This window comes from Acipenser ruthenus, chromosome 9, assembly GCF_902713425.1.
Source record: "Acipenser ruthenus chromosome 9, fAciRut3.2 maternal haplotype, whole genome shotgun sequence".
NCBI classification, from domain to species: domain Eukaryota; kingdom Metazoa; phylum Chordata; class Actinopteri; order Acipenseriformes; family Acipenseridae; genus Acipenser; species Acipenser ruthenus.
The window spans coordinates 53,781,764-53,803,747 of record NC_081197.1 but is presented as its reverse complement, the minus strand read 5'-3'; the positions used below and the strand labels follow the sequence as shown (position 1 = coordinate 53,803,747).

Genomic DNA, 21,984 nt, shown 5'->3' with positions numbered 1-21,984 from the left:
TGTCAGATTTCACTGCATCATAGGGGTTTCAGATTTTGGTTGTTTTCTCTGCTGTTGAAGTTCTCCGGGTGCATGCAATCAGTGTTTTAAGCAAGTTTGCAATCAGTGTTTTAAACACAGGGGTACTTGGGCTGTAGGCTAAACTCCACAAAAATCTGGAGGGCAACAACAGTGGAGAATTCTGTTAGTCAAATGGAGTTCACTAGGAGGCAGGACAGCGCTATCAGTTTTTAATTGTGATTATTGTTATAGCTGTAAACTGTTTAATTTTGTTGTTTTCTTTTTAATTTGCACATTCTTTCAGTTCCAGTTTGTTGGGAAAGATGATTGCTGCACAGATTTCCGTCTCCTGGAATCTATGCAACTCTGTCTCATTGTATCCAATCATGCTGGCATCACGTGGTGTATTTGTGCAATCTGTAAATAATGTATACAAAAAAAAACAAGACAAAGAAAATGAATGTTGCTAGAAATATTTTTATATATTTAAAATAAAAAAATGAACTAAAAGGTTGTAAGAAAAAAGGGAATGCTTTTATTAATTTATAAATGTTTGAATTAGCAATAATAGTGTCTATTGTATGGCTTTTGTTGATCCCGGTCCCCATGTTTCTGTTCCAGGTGGAGGTTTTGGTTGTACACTCCAAATTTTACTGTATGTCTGCCAGCCAGCCTTCTAAATGGAAGCATTTGGAAGCAGCCACTTCAGCGAGTTATACTAAAAACAGACCAAATTGGTCCTGACCCTGACCTTGAATGGGCACAGGAACAAAGACAAAAATAGGTCTTTTTGAGATTCAAAAGTTTTTAAACTGAATTTTACCACTGTCATTACTAGAGGCTAAGCCATGAAACTTTCAGACAGTCTTTTGAAGTGATTAGTTGTAGGTGACATTTTCAAGCATCTCCCTGTTTGAAAAGGTCAGGCAACACAATCTTGAGTAGCTTGAACGTATCAGCATGATGTTGGCTGAAAGTTGGCTCATGTTTAATTATCTCACATACCACTGTTGAGGTTATATGATTTCCAACAAAAGATCTGTGACAGCAAGTAGCTAACCCTGTCCTGGGTTAATGTGAGGCTGCAGCTGTTTTCTTGATCCATGCGTTATAACAGTAAGCTAAGCAGCTTGTTTTGCTTTGAGCTTCTTTAACATTAGCACTGTGGTGGAAGCTTCCTTTCTGTTCAGCAAGCAAGGCTCCTGTTCTGGATTTCCATTTGGCTTGTACTGCTAAAAGCAACTGTCTCAAGCAAAAACACCTGTACCACAAAGCGGCCAATGGTGGACCCCACAGTGATGTTTGTTAACGCTCCCTCAGGAAAAACTGCTTCTCAAATAACAATTGTAAGACTCCTAGGAACCCCCTTGGTTAGAAATTGAATACAGGACATTCTGCCCCAGTATCACCCATAATGACGCACTACCCTGCCTGAGGGTTGTTTGGTTCATCACCTTCATACTGGCAGAATCCCTGCAAATCAGTAGTTTACTGTCTGGGATCAGCATGTCACTGCAGTAGATAGCTGAGTATTTTGTTGTGTCCCTGCCTCTGACTGTATAGGGGCAGTATAGGGAGTTACAGCACTTGCAATCCCAACCAATTCTGCCCTGTTCCCTTCCCACTAATAGAACATGTTATGATTTCTGTAAATGAAAAAGCCTCCTTGTCTTTCTGTATTAGGGGAAACAAACTCAATTTGTAAAGCCTCTCAAGGGTGTTTAATAAACGGGCTGATCCCTTCTTCCTCTGTCTCCTTATCCTTTATTACTGGACAGCATCAACCTAGAACATGTTTGCAAGCGGCTAACCCCTAACAGTGAGTGAGCATTACTCGTAATCATCTCATTTTCTATTTTCCTTTCTCAATGATGCAGACGTCTGAGGTACTGGCTTTGTTTAGCTGTTTTCTAGAACTCTTTCGTTTAAGTTTCATAACCATTGTTTTCCAATAAACTCGACTGCTTCACTGCCACATTTTTCAACCTCTGAGCATATGCATGGTGCTTATCTTTAACATATCCATTTTACTTCATGTTTATAAACTATTCCATCAGAGCTGACATTCCCCTTACATTATGACTACGGGTATACTTTTTTTGTTCACAAAAAAAAAACATTTAGATTTGAAATATAAATTAAAAGCAGAAAATAATATTGAATAGGAAAAAGTGCATTTACTTCAACTCCACTTACTAAGTTACACTCTTAGGGGGTTATTTTTCAAAGCTTGGTAAATTATGTTGAATAAATGGAACTAAAAAGCTATTTGCATTTTGTGAATATTTACTATAACAGAGCAACATGTATTTAAGTTGAAATACAACTTTGGACAAGTGCAAAAAGTGAGGGCATACAGTCTCAGACAAAAGTATTGGCACCTTACACAATATAAGCAGTGGTGTAATCCTTAATCCCAAAGTACCGGAACACTGACAAAATGAAGATTTCTTAAACAAAAATGATACAAATTCCCGTTTTATTTGTACATTGAACTTGAGGTAACATTTACTAAGTAATGCATGCGTCTCTCATGTGACTTTTATAGGCAACTCCCCTAGTCAGTGCTGGCAGATTGGCAGTTTTCTAGCCAAATGTGTCTTGTTTTGAAAGCATCTTGCTGGTAAATACTGTCTTTGGTGGTTTAGTTATTTTTATCGTGCATGCATGTTCTTTTTCTATTCCTTTCTATTATGAGGTCATCACCAGCGCAGAACTTCAATTACCTGTACAGTTTATCATGTCCTCCCCCTGGAGCTCTGCATCCAATAAAATTACGACTCAAACGGTTATTTTTTATTCGTCACCAATTTCATAACTGTACAATTATAATTGTTTTTTTTTTTTTTTTTTTTAATTTTTAAATAAATTTAGCCGCGCGGCCGATTCTCCTACCTGCTGTACCCGTAATTATCTTTGGCTGTTCAATTCTTTCAAGCATTTCAGTTGAATTTCTTCTGTGGTACTTCTTGGTTATTGCTGTGGCCCAAAGTGTCTTTTTGCCCTCCCCTTCTTTCATCTTCCATCTTCACAGATTCCCAATAAAGCTATTTCTACAGTATAAGATTCTTTCCAATACCCCAGCTCCTGCTTAACCCTGGTTTCTCACACTCACGTGGGGGTCTCTGTCTTGTAGCTCAGTGCACTGGTCGGCCCCTCAAACTGCAGCTTAATGGCCTGCTTGAGGTTCAGCTGGGGGTCCAGCGTTGTTATGGCGATCAGTGGCTCAGGCAACAAGGCACTGGGGGGGATTCCTGTTGTGGTTTTGCTAGGCGTGGAGACAAATGGCTTGCAAAGTGCTTCTCCATTCCGCTGCTGGGACTCCACTGTGGGGCCCACTACAACAGGGTAACCCAGAGGAGGGCTGTCCCAGCTTCTTAAAGGTCTTATGGGGTTGTCGTGTCCTGGGGTCACCACCAGAGAAGCCATGAAGGAGTTCCACTTCCCCCCTCCAGTATGTTGGGGGCTGTCCGTCTTCTCTGGGACACTACTGAGAACCCCCACGGTCATGTTGGTCGGGGTAGGGGTCTTGGCCTTTGGGCTGTCCATGATGCCTTTTCCCAGGGTAGGGCTGGAGAGAGGGGTCCGATGCCTATAGGGAGTTGTGGGGGCAGTGGAGGGCTCTGGCTGTAGTGGGATGGTTTTGGGTTTGCTGTCATTGATGTACAGCGAGGAAGTGGGAGACACCAGGTTTGAGTGGCGGCTTCTGCTGCGTGGCAAAGAATGTTGTTGGATCTGATGTGTGAAACTCAGACTGTCAACTGGGACTGTCTGGGCCGTGGCCAGGGAGTGGTAGGTAGAGGAGGATGTTTTGGAACTCTGGAGTGAGTTTTCTGACGTCACCAGGGAATTGCACCTCTCGGTCGTAGATTCTGGGGAGCCTGAGGGAGAGCTGGATATGTGATGGGGGTGCTGATGGCAAGGAGAGTGTCTACGTTCCATAGATGCCTCTCTCGGACTTCCTGAACTGGCAGACGTGATTCCTGAGGAATGTGTCTTCATGGTGGATGTTTTTTGCTGCTGAGGAAGAGGGGAAGGGGGCAGGAAGCCACAGTAGGGGGGTGCCCCGTAGCTCTCCAGCAATCGGACAATCTTGCTGTGGCCCCTTTTGCCGGCCACTTTTACAGGAGTGCGTCTGTACAGATCTACATGGTTCGGATTGGCCCCTTTCTCAAGCAGGACACTCACCATCGCTGTGTGACCTTCTTGGGCAGCAATACACAGTGCTGTGGCTCCCTGCTGGTGACAAGCCTGGTCCACATTGGCAGCCCCAGATTCAATCAAGAGCCGAGCTATCACTGCATGGCCCTGCCAGGCAGCAGAGTGCAAGGGAGAGCGTCCCTTCCCATCCAGTGCATTGGCATCTGCACTGTGACAGAGCAATAAGCTCACACTCTCAAGTTGTCCTTGCCAGGAGGCCACATGTAGGGCAGTCCTGCCCTCTGTGTCTGAGGACTCTAAAGGAACACCCCCTTTCTCCAGTAGGAGCCTAACGATGTTGTGAAGCCCCTCAAGCACCAAGAGGTATAACAGGGGCCTTCCTTCTGCATCCCTCACATCCAGCTCTGAGCCACGCCTTAGCAGTAGCTCCACAACATCGACATGTCCCTCTAGTGCAGATGCACTCAAAGCAGTACGTCCATCATACCCCCGGTGGTCCAGCGGTGAATGTCTTTTCAGAAGGAGCCTCACACAATCGCAATGTCCCTCTTGTGCAGCCAGAATCAGTGGGGTCCTCCCATCATTATCCATTTCAGTCACTCTGGCTGCACTACCTTGCTTTGTCAGAGCTTCACATACCGCAAGGTGACCTTCGCAGGCTGCTGAATGCAATGGGGTCCATCCCAAATCGTCTCTGTGATTTTCATCCAGTCCGCGGTCCAGCAGTGTCTGTACCACCTCCACATTTCCTTGGGCAGCAGCCAGGCTAAGTGCTGTGCGTCCCTCACCATCAATGGCATCCACAGCAGCTCCCCAAAACAGTAGAGTTTTCACTACAAACACATGACCCATTGAGGCAGCGGCCAGCAGTGGTGTAACAGCAGTAGAGACGCGGCTACCTCCCTGGGGCCCAGCAGCTTCGTCCACATCTGCTCCAGCCTCTAGTAGGAGTTCTACCACTTCTGCATGGCCCTCATATGCCGCCAGAAGCAGTGGTGTCATCCCATCACAGTCCTTATGTCCTGGATCAGCCCCTCGCTCCAACAAGAGACTCACCACCTCGCAATAGCCAAGCCCAGCTGCTGAAGGTACACATAGAGCTGCCACCGATAGGGCTGTGCGCCCATCTGAGTCTTGCACGTCTACCTGGGCGCCATGGTCAAGCAGCAATTCTACTGCCTTATTATGGCCCATATAGGCTGCAGCAATTAGCGGCGTTCTGCCCTCCCGGTCTGGTTGGTCCACTTGGGCCCCATAGTCCAAAAGAGTGCAAAGGATTTCTTCGTGTCCTCCCCAAGCTGCAGCCCTCAGGGCAGTCCGGCCTTCAGAGTCACTGCTATCCACTTCTGCATCAGCCTCCAGTAGGATCCTGACAACCTCCGCATGTCCTCCCCATGCTGCAGAACGCAGTGCAGTCCACCCCTCTTGGTCTGCATGGTTAACAAGATGAGGGGCCCCTTCCTCCCAGTGGGCCCACTCCAGCAAACACTGAAGCACTCTGGCATGACCCCGACGCGCTGCCAGCATCACAGGGGTTTGCCCCTGGTGGTCCTGGATCTGTGGATCAGCTCCTTTCGATAGGAGGAGAGCAACCACATCTGTAGAGCCTGCATGTGCTGCACTGGCCAGCAAGGTGCGCCCATCCCCCGGATCCATCTGATTGACACTAGACCCATTTTCCAGTAGAACTCTGACTGAATCCTCCCACTCTAGAGCCTTCCAGATCATCCCGCCACTGACTGCGCAACCAACACTAGAGCTCCAATTGACACAACCAGAGGAAGCAGCAGGGTAAGCTCCAGCCTTTACTAGCAGTTGCAGCACCTGTTGGGCAGAGGTCAGAGGGAAGGGTTCAGGGGTAAGGGAATTGTCTGCTAAAGAAGGGATGCCACTCCACACCATCCACAGTGCCAGCAGGGTGGGGTTTTCAGGCTGCAGGTTAGAGCTCACAAGGTGAAAAGCAAGCTGGTGTATCTCATTCGGGGACAGCTGTGGTCCACGGAGGGTTAGTGACATGGCCAGCATGGCATGACCCTCAGCCAGACTGCACAAGTACTTTTGTGTGCAGTATTTAACATCCATCAGCCATTCTGCAAAGCTTCCATGGAATAGAAGCTTGGTGCCGCTGGGCCCATCCACCAGTAGCTTAGACAAGGCATCTAGATTGCGATGGAAGTCGACTGGAGTAAGGGTGGTGTCTCTTGTCCACACTGCAGTATAAAGTTCCTCCAGGTTGAGTGGCCGTGGAGAGGCCAGCAGGGCATTCAGTAAGGGCTGCACCCTGGAAAAAAGCTTCCTGGGAAAAAGCCGTTGGCACAGCCAGAGATAGAGCCCATTAAGGGTGCCTGGGATATCACAGAGCTCACGGATGGCTACAAAGTTCTCAGCTACTCCGTCCAGCACACGCTCCAGAAAGAGGAAGCAGCCATTGCTCTTGATATGTAGCTGGTTCAGCATGTCAGCTGTCTCATGCGTTAGGTGCCTCCGCAGCGCCCTCTCCTGGTCCAACCTCCACAGAATGTACTGCTGTACATCACGCACCGTGTGAGCCTTGTGTAGGTCATCCAGGCAAAGCTTTCGAAAACCTGAGCGATCAAAAGAGATATTCGTTAAAATATATATTTACAGAAATGTTGTCATTACCTCTTTCAATGAAACTAAATATGCAGCTGAGCTGTCCAGTACCTGCACTCAGGATAGACAGACAGTGGGCTTAAGCCCCAAAGCTGTTAGTTTCATGGGCTTATGCCCCAAAGCTGTTAGTTTCATAGGCTTTCACAGGCACTGAATTCACTCATTAAAATAGCAATTTTTCCTTGTAAGTACTGCTGACTCCCACCTAAGAACATCTTGCTGAGTGCTTTGTTCTGTCGACGGACAGAGCAAACAAGCAGTAGCCATGATGGGAGAAGCTGCTGGTGACTGGAGAGAAGCTCAGCGATGGTTCTGCTCTTCCCTGCTGCATGCCCCTCCTGGCCTGTTCCTGCTACAGGTTCAGAGTCCAGCGACTCCACAATCAGCAGCAAGTTCTGAGATGGAAGAGGCAGGTCCAGCAGGGGCTGCAGAACTGTCCTGAAAAGACAGAAAAGGGTAGTTAGCCACTATATAAATGGGGAAAAAAAAACATTCAACATAAAAGAAACTACACAACCAAGATGTATCCACCAATCTTAAAAGTATTGTAATAGCTGCCTTTAAAGAGGAATAATATATATTTACATATAATTTATATATATATATATATATATATATATATATATATATATATATATATATATATATATATATATATATAAATGCTAATTGTATAGCCAACTTTAAATATTGTAATATTTATTTATAGAAACAATACAGGACATTATCTTTTTATGGTTAACTAAAGCTGGCTGAAGTTCAATTTAACCAATAGTTAAAATGCAAATCAGGGCCACCTGTAGTGAGATGAGGTACTGTTTCTCCCATTTACCAGATGTCAGTGTCATAAGCACTGCTGTTCTGGTCTCCCTCAGCTATGTGTTGATATTACTAAAATGATATCTGATTTGGTAATGTTTCAGGTGGTCTTAACTCTCCAATATACTCAGTCGTCTTCTTTCTGAGGTGAATGTGCATGTGTATTTATCCCCCAGATTAAGAAGTATATTTGCAGGCTGAGGGTGCACCTTACACCCCACAGTTCTCAAGTCCTGTTCTTGTTGAGGTGGGAGGGAGGTGTTCCCTTGGCTTAATGATTCAGAGCAAAAAAAGCTATGAGGTTTCCTGACTAAGATTACCGACAAAGTCATCAGGAATCAGCCAATTCACTGCTAGCCAACTCCACCACCTGACATTACCCACTGTCTATTCAGTACACCCAGGCACTGCAGGAGACTACAGCCTACATCCAACCAGTAATATCAGTAATAAATATTAAACACTTATGTACAGTTCTCTTTCTATCCTTTTGTATAAGTATTATCAGGAGGGCTTGGGTGAGCAAGAAGACTGGTGCTCACAACATGATACAGGATGAAATGCACAAGATGGAATCCGCAATTGTATTTTATTAATCCCGGTTCACCGCTGCAACCCCCTGGCGACTCAGGGAGCGGCAGCTCACACACGCGTCCTCTGAAACGTGTCCCTGCCTAGCCGCCTTTTTTTGCACAGCAGATCAACAGCGCAGCCATCAGACCTATAATGCCGGAGGACTACACAGATCTGAATGGCTCCACAGCAGACCTGCAGGCGCCCTATCAGCTACAAGAGTCGCTGGTGCATGGTGAACCGTGGATTGCCCTGCTGACCTAAGCTTTCCCTACCCGGGTGCCGCTCAGCCAATTGTGCACCGCCCTCTGGGAACTCCCGGTCACGGTCGGCAATGACATAGCCTGGATTTGAACCCATGACCTCCAGGATATAGGGCGCATCCTGCACTCCACACACCACTCAGGAGCCCAGTGTACATTAACTTTTATAAATCATCATTAGTCAAAAGAAGCTTCTGATTTAATTTACAAAATTACATAAAATTTAAATAAAATGTTATTTTCTGTCCTCTTTTGAAAAACAATGAGACCAAGTCATAGAATTGGTCCAATTTTTTTTTTTTATTCCCCCATGCACGACAACTTGGATTATAAAATAATACTTACTGTGAAGATGGCTGAATGATTTATACCAAAACCTTTGGGAAAAACGTATTTCTTAGCAGTCTGTTATTGTCATAGGATTTATCAAACAAGGTACAATACATTTTGCTCCGAGAGGTTTGATACTTGACACAAGCAATGATCAAATGCAAATGCATTTTGGATTGCAAATGCATGGGTTACAATAAAAAAGTGAAAAGCTTTGGTGCATCTTCCTTATGATGAAATCATGAAGAGTTTTATTTTTAAAGAGAAGCAGCAAAAGCAGCAAACATTATTTTAATCATTAACCACACAACCTGTTTAAGAATGTAGTGGGAGACGTTTGGGTGCTTTAAAGAGAAGCATGGTGTCAAAATCTAACAGGCTTTGTTCAATAAAGAAACCAAATAACCAAATAATTTGTGCAGGAGTACAAAACCAGAAACGAAGCCCTTTTACCCAGATGTTTATACAGGAAGTGGGGAACAAGCATAGGGAATGCAGATATGCTTGGCAGTACTTTTACTGCACCGTACTGTTAGCATTTCAAACCCCACTCCCCGATTTCTTTCTGCTGTGAAGGCAAACAGTAATGAGCCTCAGATGCTCCCGCAACAATATTAAAACCTGTGAATTACATTTTTTAAAGCAACAAATGGAACCGTCGGGGCAGTTTTTTTAAAATGAAGTCAGACTTCATTTTCAATCTTCGCCTGATTAGATACACTTTTTCTCCTACAATGATAACACACTATTCAACCTCTCCTTGTTTTTCCCCCCTCTGTTAAATATTTAACCAAACAATTACTAGATGTGAGATGTAAATTAAGAGGCACCGCAGGGGTACTTCAATTGGAATGGTTAAGAGAATTGAATTTATAAATACCTCTTGAATGCTTCATCAGGGTCCCTTTCACACTGGTTCGGCTCCAAGGCGGCCTTCACCGAGGGCTCCTCCAGTTTCTCAAAATACCCGGGGAGTAAGGGACTGCACCGGAGCTGCTCCACTAAGCCCAGGATGAACTTGGACACGGACACTGTCCTCTCATCTTCTCGCTGGCAGAAGTGGTGGGCCAAGCAGCGGGGGGCCAGGTTAACACGGGTCCCAGCCTCCGACGCTGGCCAAAGCACTTCAGTGCAGAAGGCAGTTTTCCCACTGCCAGGACCCCCTGTCACCAGAACCCCTAAAATCCTGCCAGAGGCTCGGGTCTCCAGCCAGTGCTGGAGCTTGTACAGGGCCCAGTCTCGGCAGTAGAACTGTCTGCCCTGCAGTCGACTGACACTCATCTCCGAATGGTACAGCCGGTCACCACATGCAAACTCATTGCAGTATCTGAGTTGGGGGAAGGAGCAAGAAATACAGAACCAAAAGGGTGACCCAAAGAGGCTACCTGGCTGTAACCTTCAGCCTGAATCTATCTGGAGCCACCCTGCTTCTCCAAGCTGATTTTCACTTCACTAGTAAGAAGATTATGTGCCAGGCAATTTTGGCACAACTTTTTGTTTCCCAAACAGAATTGTTTTTACTGGCGAGTCCAGCTCTTGGTTATTTTTCAGGCCGTGATGAGCTGCCCCCAACTGGCACTTTGAGTTCTCTGGCTAATATACCCAGTAAGAATTTCAGTGTCCCCGCCCAACTGGTTCTGGGGCAAATGCTAGAAAAGTAATCAGAAAACCAAGGACTACTTCACTGACATATTAACTGGAAAATTACCTCAGCGACAATCCTCCAACAACATTATTCTCTTTGAGAATGCTTCAGAATCCCCACAGGCAGGCTGCAACAAACGGAGAGCCCTCTCCTCATTAACTTAACACTCCCACAGTAGTAATTCACTCTTCCTGTGTGGATGTCTTCCTCTGTTGCAGTATCTCTGAGAGACGCTTTTTCAAATATTGTTCTCTCTCTCTCTCTCTCAACTATTCCAATCCCAGGGGGTAGTTTACTTCCTTCTGCTTCTGCCCTCTGTTCTTCTCTGTCTTACAGATTTCCTCAGGCTGCACTCCTGCACTCTCTTGTTGTAGCAGCTCAACATGTCGGGGCATGCTTTTTATGGGCCTGCAGAAACAGAATGGAGGAAGTGTATGTATGAGAAACAGAAAGTTAAAGTTCAGAGAAACAAGCAAGCTAAATCACAACGCCCTAGTTCGTATTTCAAAGTCTGGAATCCTGCCAAAACTGAAATGAAAAGATACCAGTTCTTACACTAAACTCAATGCTGTACACTTAACACATACTCAAAAAAAGTTGTTTTTTTTTACTCCCGGTTGTAAAACAAATTAAGGTAACATACAATGTTTGGTCACATTCCTGACAATAGTTCACCCAGTACAGGTTATTTTTGCCACATATAAAAACTATAAATCTGGTTTATTAATGGTTTGACATTAAGAATTTGAGGTCCTCATGTCACCCCTCCCTCCCTCTAAAAAAGTAACATGAAATACTTTACTCGCTGTAACAGGGGTGCTCTCGCAGTCATGCAGTATCTCCACAGATTTCGCAATTTTTCCTCTTCAGCTTGTGGAGAACAAAGGACTGACGTTCCAGCCCCTTTTTAAAGTGGCCAGGGTTAATTAATAATAAATTAGTCAATTAACACCTGGCCAGATGCTGCACATCAAGTTTCAATTAGGCAGGGAAGTCTAACCTTACAACCCTGCCATATCTAGCACATACTTTTTCTCCAAAACTTTCAACATTCCGCATTTTATTTACAAATCAAATAAAAACACATTATTTACAGGGCAGGTGAGTAGACGACAGTGATATATGCAAATTGTTCTGACGATATGATAAAGCGCTGTTCATCACACCGCATGAAAACTTACTTACATTCTGTTCTGTGAAATTGAGGACATTACTAAAAAAACACTCAAATACAATTATAATATATAAAAAGCAGAAAAGAAATACAAATCTTACCGCAGATACTTTCGGAAATACCATTCTAGTAGGTAATCTGAATTGCTGTATCCCTGTATCCAACCAAGCTGTATGACTGTATAACTGGATGAGCCACTCGGGGACCCCAAATATAAATATTTTAATTATTTATTCATGCTTACTTTTTTTTTTTTTTTTTCATTAATACACCTGCCTTTTATCAGCATCTTGTTTGACACATGTATTGCAATGGATCAGCATGAAAAAGCTGCCAGGGACAATATCATAATTCCATCAAACATATAGCATGGTGAGTTTGTTCAGTTTGTTGCAGACAATAATGATAAAAAAGAGTAGCATGTCAGTGTCCGACTCCCTCAATTCCAGAAGGTAGCTTTTACACAGTGGCAACTCAGGCTCAAACAAAGAAAATAGCACCACGAAGACATTCACTTGAAAGTCCTGCAATGTGCCAAGCCATTCTGGAGTATAATCCTCTTGGCAGACGCCCTACACCAAATCCTGTGGGAAAAGTAAAAAGTAACTTTTATACTGATGCTGAGGCTTGCTGACAAGCTGCCAACCTTGATCTGCAATGGCTAATTTTAAGATGCGGCCCAACTCAGCTATGTGAGGTCGATTTTGAAAATGTGAATGCTTAGCAAATACAAGGATGGATAGCGTTTAATGTGATGATTTAATCTACCATACCAATGCTAACATCTATTGGGTACTGTCCAATGCTGCCAGCATCACCTACTGAATAGAGTACAGTTTTCACTGTAATGAGGGTGACTAGGACACTGGGCCAAGATTACAGTGTCTTGACATTTGATGAGGCTATATATTGTAAGAAAAGAGATTCAGTGGAGGTGCCCGGAGAAATTTCAGAAAACAATCTTGAGAATGGGTGGATTTTCCACATAGCCCAGACATTTCTGGCTGTAATTGTAAAGTGAACTGCAGAGTGAGGGCCACACGCTTGTAAGAGAGGCTCTGTCCAGACTGAGGTGGCAGGCATTTTGTAACTGGATACAAGACAATGAGATTGATTGTGATGAAGACCTCATCAACAGCAAGCTCCAGGAATGTCAAAATGTGGTATCAAACAACGATGCAACAAGCCTAACAGCAACACTTTCCCAGTTCAGTGATGCCCTCAAGAATGTACAGGATGCATGGTAGACATTCTGCAGTTGGAAGAGCATCTTCCCAAACCTTTGCATTCTGGGATGATTACCATTCTCGAAATGGTTAACATCCAATGCGGTTCATTATAGCAGAAAGTGAAAGCACCTGGGACCTGAATCTTGTGGCAGTTGTAGAGATGCTACGACTATGTTTTGCTTTTGACTGTAACTATGCCCGCTGAGTATCTGTGTTTGTCAATATGAAGCTTCTGCCAGATTATGCCCCGGAAGTTCATGAGCAGTTTGTGCAAGGAAATCATGCTGTGGCTCTGTCTAGAAATAAATTCAGCAAAGTCTGGACAGACGTGGCACTTGAAAAAACCGTAAACTGTTATAGTAAATTTAAAAGGGGGGTATAGTGGGTTTAACTTTAAATCCAGGATCTTTAGCTAGATGGTTCATCACTGCTCATGAGCACTCCACTATCACAACTTCCATGAAGGTAATGTGTGATATGGTAGACTCAGACGTTTCACAAGGAAAATACACGGTTGATGTACCATGTCGCATGCAACGAGATGAAGGAGCTGTAAATAAGATGGTTCATGCTATCACTGACTCCATGACAAACCCATTTGATTTGAATTTTGGCTTGATAGCACTTACCAACATTACAACTGGCATTGTTGCACCCACAGAGGTTGCCACCAAGCTTGTTACTGCGAATGCTACAGGAATCAAAGCAATGAAACAGTTTGTGGAAGTCAGACTCAATTAAAATACCACTGGATTATTTGAGCCAATGCAAATAATCCAAAAAAGATTCTTGAGTTGAGTTTCCGATCCTACTAGAAGAAGTTCAGATTTGTTGGTGTTGAGCTGAATAAAATTGGCAGACATCCAGTCTGCGATGTCTTGGATGCAAGCTGAGAGCCGGACCATGGCAGAGGGACATCAAGGGTGTAGTTTTAGGTAGAGCTGGGTGTCATCTGCATAGGAGTGAAACATGAGGCTATGTTGGAGGACGAGGTGACCCAAGGGAAGCATGTAGATGTTGAAGAGAAGAGGTCCGAAAACAGACCCTTGAGGCACGTGACCGGGTTTGCGTCAGCACTGCTTCTATCATAGAAAACAGACTGCATGCATCCAGATAGGTAAGAGGATAGCCAGGAGAGACAGGTTCCAGAGATCCCAGCATATTTCTGAAGCAGGTCAAGAAGAATGCTATGACCTACGGTATCAAAAGCAGCAGTCAGGTCGAGGAGGACAAGGACAGAGGTAGCAGCAGCATCAGCATTAAGCAGAAGATCATTTACAATCCGGAGCAGAGCAGTTTCGGTACTGTGATGCGGCTGGAAACCAGACTGCAGAGATTCAAACAGATGGTTATCTGTGAGTTGTTTCATCATCTTTCTGGTTACAGCCCTTTCAAGAGTTTTGGAGAGAAAAGGAAGATTGGATATGGGACGGAAGTTAGATAAGACAACCGGGTCAAGGGAGAGTTTTCTGAGCACTGGCGTTACTAGGGCAGTCTTGAGGGCAGCAGGAACCAGGCCTGAAACCAGGGACAGGTTGAGAGTGTACATAATGGAAGGAGCAAGGACAGAAGCACAGAGACGGACGAAATTTGTTGGCCAGGGGTCCAAGGGGCACGTGGCAGTAGTTGATTTTAGCAATAGGCTGGAGACATCAGTAATGGCAGGCAGACTTAAGCAGTCGAAGTTCAAGGGTATACCATGGACAGTTTAAATTTTTCTTCACCGTTCTGGTTGTAAGCGGGGCAACTGTGTTGATGATCTGAAGGATGGTGGTGTAGAGGGACACCGCATCATTGACCGAAGATAGGAGAGTACCAGTCAGAGGGGAAGAAGAGACACATTCCGAGAGTTTTTTGGGATGGAAGGAATTAACAGTATCAGTAGTAGCTGAAGGTGCGGGAAGATTAATATTGGCAGTGATTAAGAAATGGTCAGAGAGAGAGATATCCGTGACTGAGAGATGGGAGTTATCAAGACCCCTGGGACTAGTTTTTCAAAACTCTGGTAATTGGATTTCCACGTTTAATCTGGATTATACTGTGCAATTGGGTTTTTCAAAACATCAAAATGCGTGGGATTACTGTGATCCAGATTTTGTTTTGTTTAATCACGATTACATGTTGCAATTGGGGTTTTCAGAATTTAAAGAGGAGATCGGGATCATGATCCAAAATACCAGAATTATTGTGATCCTACTGCAGAGGTGGATTTAGCTTTTAAACGATCATAGAACAGCGATATTTTGTTTGAATTGCCATAGCAAACACACACTATGTCAAAACCGAATGTTAGAATATCATATTTACATATGTATTTAAGTTTTGTATCCATGCAAGCAAAAAGGAAAACACGTATTTAGTGGTATAGCTTTAATTAAAAAAAAATATATATCTGGATCACTGTTACCCAGATTAAAGGTTTTGAAAAACCGGCCCCTGGTGATGAGCAGATCCAGGGTGTGTCCACGGGTGAGTGGGAACATTGACAGATTGAGAGAGTCCAAGACATTCTAGGAGCGTGACAAAGCCAGTCACTAGCAGGGAAGAAGGCAAATCACTTTGGAGTAGATTTTTGTCAGTTGAAGTGCAGATTAGGGAGAGGAATTGTGAGAACTCAGCAATAAAAGCAACAGTTAGCACAGTTAGCAATAACAGCAGTGCCCCCACCTCTACCCGTGAGAGCAAGTAGCTATTTGGGGTGGATAGATGTAGCGAGTGCTTGTCATTTACAGTGTGCCAGGTTTATGTTAGACAGAGAAGATCAAGATTAATATCAGTTGTAAATTTGTTGAGGAGCAGAGATTTGTTAGTCAGAGAACAGTAATTTAGGAAGGAGAATTTACAGTTTGTAGCAGACAGTAGAGGGGGAGAGGGAGTTAGTAGTGGTAACTGAAGCAAGTACTTACTAGTGTTCATTCTGGGAGAGGAGAAAGATTGAGCACGCTGTGTCCAGGGGATCCAGACATTAGGTGTCAGAGTGGGAATGAGACCGCTGGCAGCCATTAGGAAAAGGTCCACGCTCCTCCTGTCCTCGCTCTGACTCACAGCTCAGACTGCCCTTGGTCGTGTGGCCCATAGACTGCCACAGCTCAGACTGCCCTTGGTCGTGTGGCCCATAGACTGCCACAGCTCAGACTGCCCTTGGTCGTGTGGCCCATAGACTGCCACAGCTCAGACTGCCCTTGGTCGTGTGGCCCATAGACTGCCACAGCTGAGACTGCCCTTGGTCGTGTGGCCCATAGACTGCCACAGCTCAAACTGCCCTTGGTCGTGTGGCCCATAGACTGCCACAGCTCAGACTGCCCTTGGTCGTGTGGCCTTTAGACGGCTGGCTCTTGGAACTGCTGGTGTTAAGACACTTGCCAATTTATACTATCCTGTAGGCTTGGAGCCGTATACGTAACACTACATTTGCATCACCCTCACAATTCAACACACTCCAAACACAGTTTGGATAACTTAATTACAATTTTTTAAGTGCGGGCTAGTTACCTTTAGCAGACAACGATTCTAACTATCAAATTAACTAAAATCCACTTACCTATTTCAACGCTGATTCAAACAGCAGCACGGACTCCAGCCAGGAGTAGAAGCACACAAACACACACACCACACGTGTCATAAGATTACACTCTCATACACACACTCTTTTTTTCTAACCATATTATAATGTGGAAACAATATATTGATGACATATTTTTAATCTGATCTGGAACCCATATAGAATTTAACGCATTTGTGGACTACCTGAATGATTTAATTTGTCATGTGATACTTGTACCCCTGAAAAGGGGACTTCTCTAATCAATTTTTGAGATTAAAACATATCTGATCTAAATCTGAAGACTTGGGAACAGAGGCAGGTAAAATGTATGATCAATTTTTATCCAGAACTATCCAAAAGACGTCTCAAGTCAAATCTCAAATTGAAAGTAAGAAAAAGGAAAACGGGTAATATTCTTCTATTTGCTGCACGACTTATACTCCACACAGTAATGTGATAAAGAATATCATCAAGAAACATTAGCATGCTTTATCGACAGATAACATTGGTAGTAAGATATTTTAAACTATACCCCCGTTTACCCATTTCAGGGGAAGAAACTTGAGAGATATTCTTGTTATGGCTGACTAATTTACAGATACAGCAAAGAATGTAGACAGGTGGAAGGTGCCATCAGGATTTTACCCATGTTGGAAATGTGATACTGCCATTAAAACCAAGACATTTTGAAGCAACAAATAAAGAATATTTACAAACCATTACCTGTGCTTGCGATCACATTATCTATATCATCTCCTGCTTTTTTAACTTACAATATGTTGCAAAACTAAAAAAACAATTCCGACTACGCATTAATGAGCATAAAAGCACTATTCGTAGCTAGACATTTTACAGATGTGTTAGTAGCTCTTTGACATGGTGCTTAAAATCATGCTCCGTTTACAGATTATGGACTGGATATGCCAAGTTTGAGAAGAATATAAACATTAATTCAGACTAACATGAACTTGGAAATACAGTAAGCCTTCACAAACTGTTCATGTCTCCGAATTCTTGAAAGGGTAGGTGTAGGAATGTAATCAAATGAAAACAATTTCAGGTATTTATTAACGTAAACAACATACAATTTAAAAGTACATTTCTAACAGGTTTAGATTTTCCTTGCATCAAATAAACAGTTGACAAAATCTGTATTGTTGCAAACCTTACAAAAAGCATTCTGCAACAGCAATTCCTCCTGATGGGGGGGGGGGAACTAACCATGACTTTGTTTTAAAGGGTATTTACATCATTGAAGTTTAGGACAGCTTTTAAAAATAAACTGCAATTTTAATAATGTGGGAATGAGACAATTACTGAAAATGTACAGAATGCATGTCAATCTACTTTGGGGGGGGGGGGGGGGGGCAGGTAGTTGGCCAGCCCAGAAGCCCTTTTAATTTCACTGATCTTGTTAGTAAGGTCGCATGCGTCCCAGTGGAGGCGGTGCTCTGTTCTGAGGTGTTATTGCTATGTCCAAATAGTCTCCTATCTGGAACCTTTGTGACTGCAACGTCATGGAATCATCTGTGCCTTTCCTTCCTGAAACTGTGCTGCCAATCTCCTTCACCCTGAAGAAATGGAAAATATGTTACTGAAGAGAGTCATATATAGTTATCAAAGATGTACACTGACAAATCTTCTATACAATTGAAACATTTAAATTGAAAGTACAAATCTAAAAACTATAAAATATATGTATGGTGACTATGTAAATTGGAAAAGCAATTTGCATCAAAGTTAACAGTATATTTCTAGATCAGGTTGGTTCAACTGAACAACTTAAGAGCACAACTAACAAAGAGCTGGTATGGAGGGGCTGATTTTGCCCAAACCAGTGGAACATGCTAAAAGGACACCATCACAGGTGAAAGCTATAAATCCCTTTCACATTACCAGGATTGATACAACTTCCCTTAACATTATTTGAATCATTGCATGAATGAGACAAGGTATTGTACTGAATGCATTTGGGGCACCTTTAAATGTTTGCAAACAACCTACCTGTAGCCCTGGCGGTTAGGATCTGGGTAGACAATAGCAAAGCTGAAGTGCGTGCCCTTCTTCCGAGCTTCTGGGTAGACCTCTTTCACTAGGCTGGTTAGCTCCTTCAGTGTTGCATCCATCCTTGTTTAAAACAAACAAAAAAAATTGTTTAATAAACTAACTCAAGCAGAACCTGCAATTCATATTCAAAAGTGGTGGGTGCATACAAACAGGAAGAGGGCTACTCTAGTGCAACACTACCCAAGTAAAGTCATTTAAAATGAATAAGCAGTGCAAATTATTCTGAATGAATTGAACCGTATTTAACTAGTCATGACACCTATGTATTTAAGATGATAAAACAGCTAGAATCTCTTACCATGTATAGATCTGCAGCTCACTGGATGGGACATTTGCCCGGGCAAATTCATCCATTCTGTGATGCCTGCCATTGTTAGTTGTAAACACCCTCAGTAACAGCGGACATGTCTGCAATAAAAAAGAAAAGTGATGTAATTATATCAATACAAAACATTTAAAGACAGTATTACTTTTTTACTGCAAGAATAATAATTGTATAATTCGTTTACATACTATTACAATACAGGTTTGTAAGTTTGTTTATAAACAAAAAGTGACTAGAGACTAATAAAACTACAATGACTAGATTAATGTATATTTGCTGTGAATAGTTTTTGCATAAAAGTATTTTATGCATGCTAATATTCTTTAGTACCGTATAACGGGGAATTTTGGCTTTATTGGCGGTTTTGATTGGATCGCCAATAATTCTTCCAATCAGAGTGCGGCATATTTTGAGCGATCCCGGCCTCTGACAGACTTATGCAGCACAGGTTAAAGAAGCGCTGGGCAAGGGAAATAATGTGTCAGACGTCAAAGTGACTATGAGAATGACAGTGTGATGAAGCCGATTAGCTTGAAAAAATTAAAAGCAGACCGGCCACTTCCATCAACGGATTTAGAAAATCTGAAATTTATGATGTGATCAGGAACTCCGAGGCAGTGTAAACTGCGACTGTTTTTATGTTAAGCAGTTTTGTATTATTATTACAAGAGGTTAAGTACTGCAACAGCCAAAATAGTTTATTCCAGACTTGTTAGAAAGTCTGTAACAAATGCAAATTTGCTTTGGATTGTTACTGTCGATTCGTTGTAGATATTACTATTAAGACACCCACCGTGCAGGTATCGCAACGTCCCTAAACAATATGTTAAAATAAATTAGTTCTGCACCGTATAAAAATGAGTTGATTTTGCCAATGCTTGCTAGTCTATTAACTAGTTTTAAGTTTAAGGCATTTTCGTTTCGGGTTTATTGTTAAAGTTTTCACACGTGCAATACTGTCCTACAATTACTAAATGATAGTGTGATCATCCCACTGTGTTATGTTAGTGAACCAGAGCTACGTTTTAAAACTAAGAGTTAGCAAAACAAATACCTATCGCTAAAGTGTTTTTGCTTACGATTGTAAGTCGCCCTGGATAAGGCCGTCTGCTAAGAAATAAATAATAATAATAATAATAATAATAATAATAATAATAATAATAATAATAATAATAAAGTGTACTGCAGCTACTAATCCTTTCCAATTACTGGTATCTTAATTAAGGACTATATAACGATAATGCTGGGACTCATTTTTAGAAAGCCGCCTTTGTGCTTCTCCAAGTTGCTCCAGTGACACTGTAGATGCTATAACTAGTTACTATAAACGAGATACTGTTTTAGAAGACAGATTTCATTAAGTAAATATGTATTTGAATGTTTTTCGAAATTAAAAGTAGAACTACAAAACTGTAAGAATTTTTCTTTGCAAACGTGCGAAGTGAAAAACGCCAATTCAAAATCTAGCCAGGTAGCAAATCCGCCGAATTTAATACCAGCCAGAATTTCCCGTTATATGGGGTTATATAATGATACATTTACTCAAAGAACCGTGCTTATATATATATATATATATATATATTATATATATAAACACACAAAGTTAAAAATATATGAAAATGTTTTTTAAAAAATACCCCTCCCCCTTAATTGGTTGGGCCTCTTCGTTGCTTGAGCATTTATGTAATTCTAAGCATGTGTGTATATGTATATATATATATATATATATATATATATATATATATATAGATATGATTAGAACAACAGTAATAAAAACATGCGCCGGTACACTTTTAACCCAGATAAGCTTTGCTTTTGTGAACCTTGAAAGCATATGCTTCACTCTATTCATTAAAACTAAACCGCCATGTATGCTGGCGACTCCCAACACAAAAACATCGCTCGGAGTTAGACCAGAACTGCGCTTTCCTCTCTGCCTCAGCGGCATCGTGGGGCGGTGCTGACTTACCCTTTCTCTATCGACGGGTTTCTCTGGTTCTTTTTTTATCTCTTCTTGTGTGACTCGAGATTCCACGGCCATTTTCAGTTAAAAAAACTCCCTTCTAACTGCACACACTAACCGCCTGCAAAGAGCAACTTCCGTTTCCGGGTCACAGTACAACTTGTGAATGACCTCATCAGCTGCAAGAAATCAAGTAGACATCTGCCCACTTAAAGATCTACCCACACAGCCTGCCCACATTATTCATGTCCGAGGGCTCGTCTGCAGCAGGACAGCTGCTGATTTTGTTTGCAATGTACATTTGCTAGCAGTGCTCTGACAGAAGACATGTAGTTTTTTAAACGTTTGCTCGGGTTTGCTCCATTTTTGTGTAAATAACTACTGCTGTTTTTTAGAACTTGAAATAAACAAGAATATTATTATTATTATTATTATTATTATTATTATTATTATTATTATTATGTATTTATTTATTTCTTAGCAGAGAATATTACTGTTAGGGATCCTACACACATAATGTAATTTGTTTTCAAGTTCTGAAAGAGTACCGTTTTTAAATCCATTTGGAGGTAAAATGGAGCAAACTTTGCAGTGGAACATAAAGTAATATTTATTTTCATGCTGTATGTGATTCTGGAGGTTGCATGGTGGCAGAGACATAGGAACCAAATACTGTACACTGTTTTGGGCCACAAAGAAAATACATGTCAGCTTTACCCCAAGTGATTTTTGTAATGTAGTGCCCAAGTTTTGCCAATTTGTAACAATGAAGCAGGCCCACTCGTCCATATTTAACCTTACTTGTTTAGTTTTGTGTAGTACAAAACACAATTAAGTATTGTGTTACAGACACATTATATGGGGCTCCCAAACCTTTGCATTCACTTCTTGGTTGTTTAGAATAAGTTACCCTGGACTGCGTTTTCAATTCCTGTGCTATTTCCATTTGTGAACAGTCTTCCTGACACAGCATGTTCGCTTGAGTAGTCTCCGTTGGCAGGGACAGTCGGTTTCTTTGTGACATCAGAACCATCTTGTACACTCCCGTGTTCACTCGCCTGTGACTCTTCACAATATTGCTATAACTTTCTTGTCAAATGTTGAACTGTATTTTGATTATTGTTGCTAACAAGTAATAAAAACAAACTAGGTGAATATATCTGGATTACTCTAAACCCACCAAAAGGCAGCATGTGGGTAAACTCTGGAGAACATGTTACTAACATTTAGTTTAAGCTAATAACGTTGACTACATAC

At 42.4% G+C, this 21,984-nt stretch overlaps 2 protein-coding genes across 3 annotated transcripts; both read right to left on the bottom strand.

Moving 5' to 3' along the window:
* Positions 1–467: 467 nt before the first annotated feature.
* Positions 468–11,296, bottom strand: LOC117405297 (ankyrin repeat domain-containing protein 50-like). 2 transcript variants are annotated; one of them, XM_034008249.3, is made up of 4 exons: positions 11,228–11,296; positions 9,661–10,833; positions 7,001–7,233; positions 468–6,746 (listed from the first exon to the last, which is right to left on the bottom strand). In XM_034008249.3, the coding sequence occupies exons 2-4, from the start codon at positions 10,059–10,061 to the stop codon at positions 3,112–3,114; spliced, it is 4,269 nt and encodes a 1,422-aa protein (XP_033864140.3). In that variant the 5' UTR covers positions 10,062–10,833; positions 11,228–11,296; the 3' UTR covers positions 468–3,111. The 2 variants fall into 2 exon arrangements, with proteins under 2 accessions (XP_033864140.3, XP_058886242.1); XM_059030259.1 differs by having other exon boundaries at positions 11,223–11,289.
* Positions 11,297–17,421: 6,125 nt separating this feature from the next.
* Positions 17,422–20,920, bottom strand: LOC117406168 (histone deacetylase complex subunit SAP18). The gene is made up of 4 exons (XM_034010066.3): positions 20,734–20,920; positions 18,738–18,847; positions 18,377–18,499; positions 17,422–17,943 (listed from the first exon to the last, which is right to left on the bottom strand). The coding sequence occupies exons 1-4, from the start codon at positions 20,803–20,805 to the stop codon at positions 17,787–17,789; spliced, it is 462 nt and encodes a 153-aa protein (XP_033865957.1). The 5' UTR covers positions 20,806–20,920; the 3' UTR covers positions 17,422–17,786.
* Positions 20,921–21,984: the final 1,064 nt, after the last annotated feature.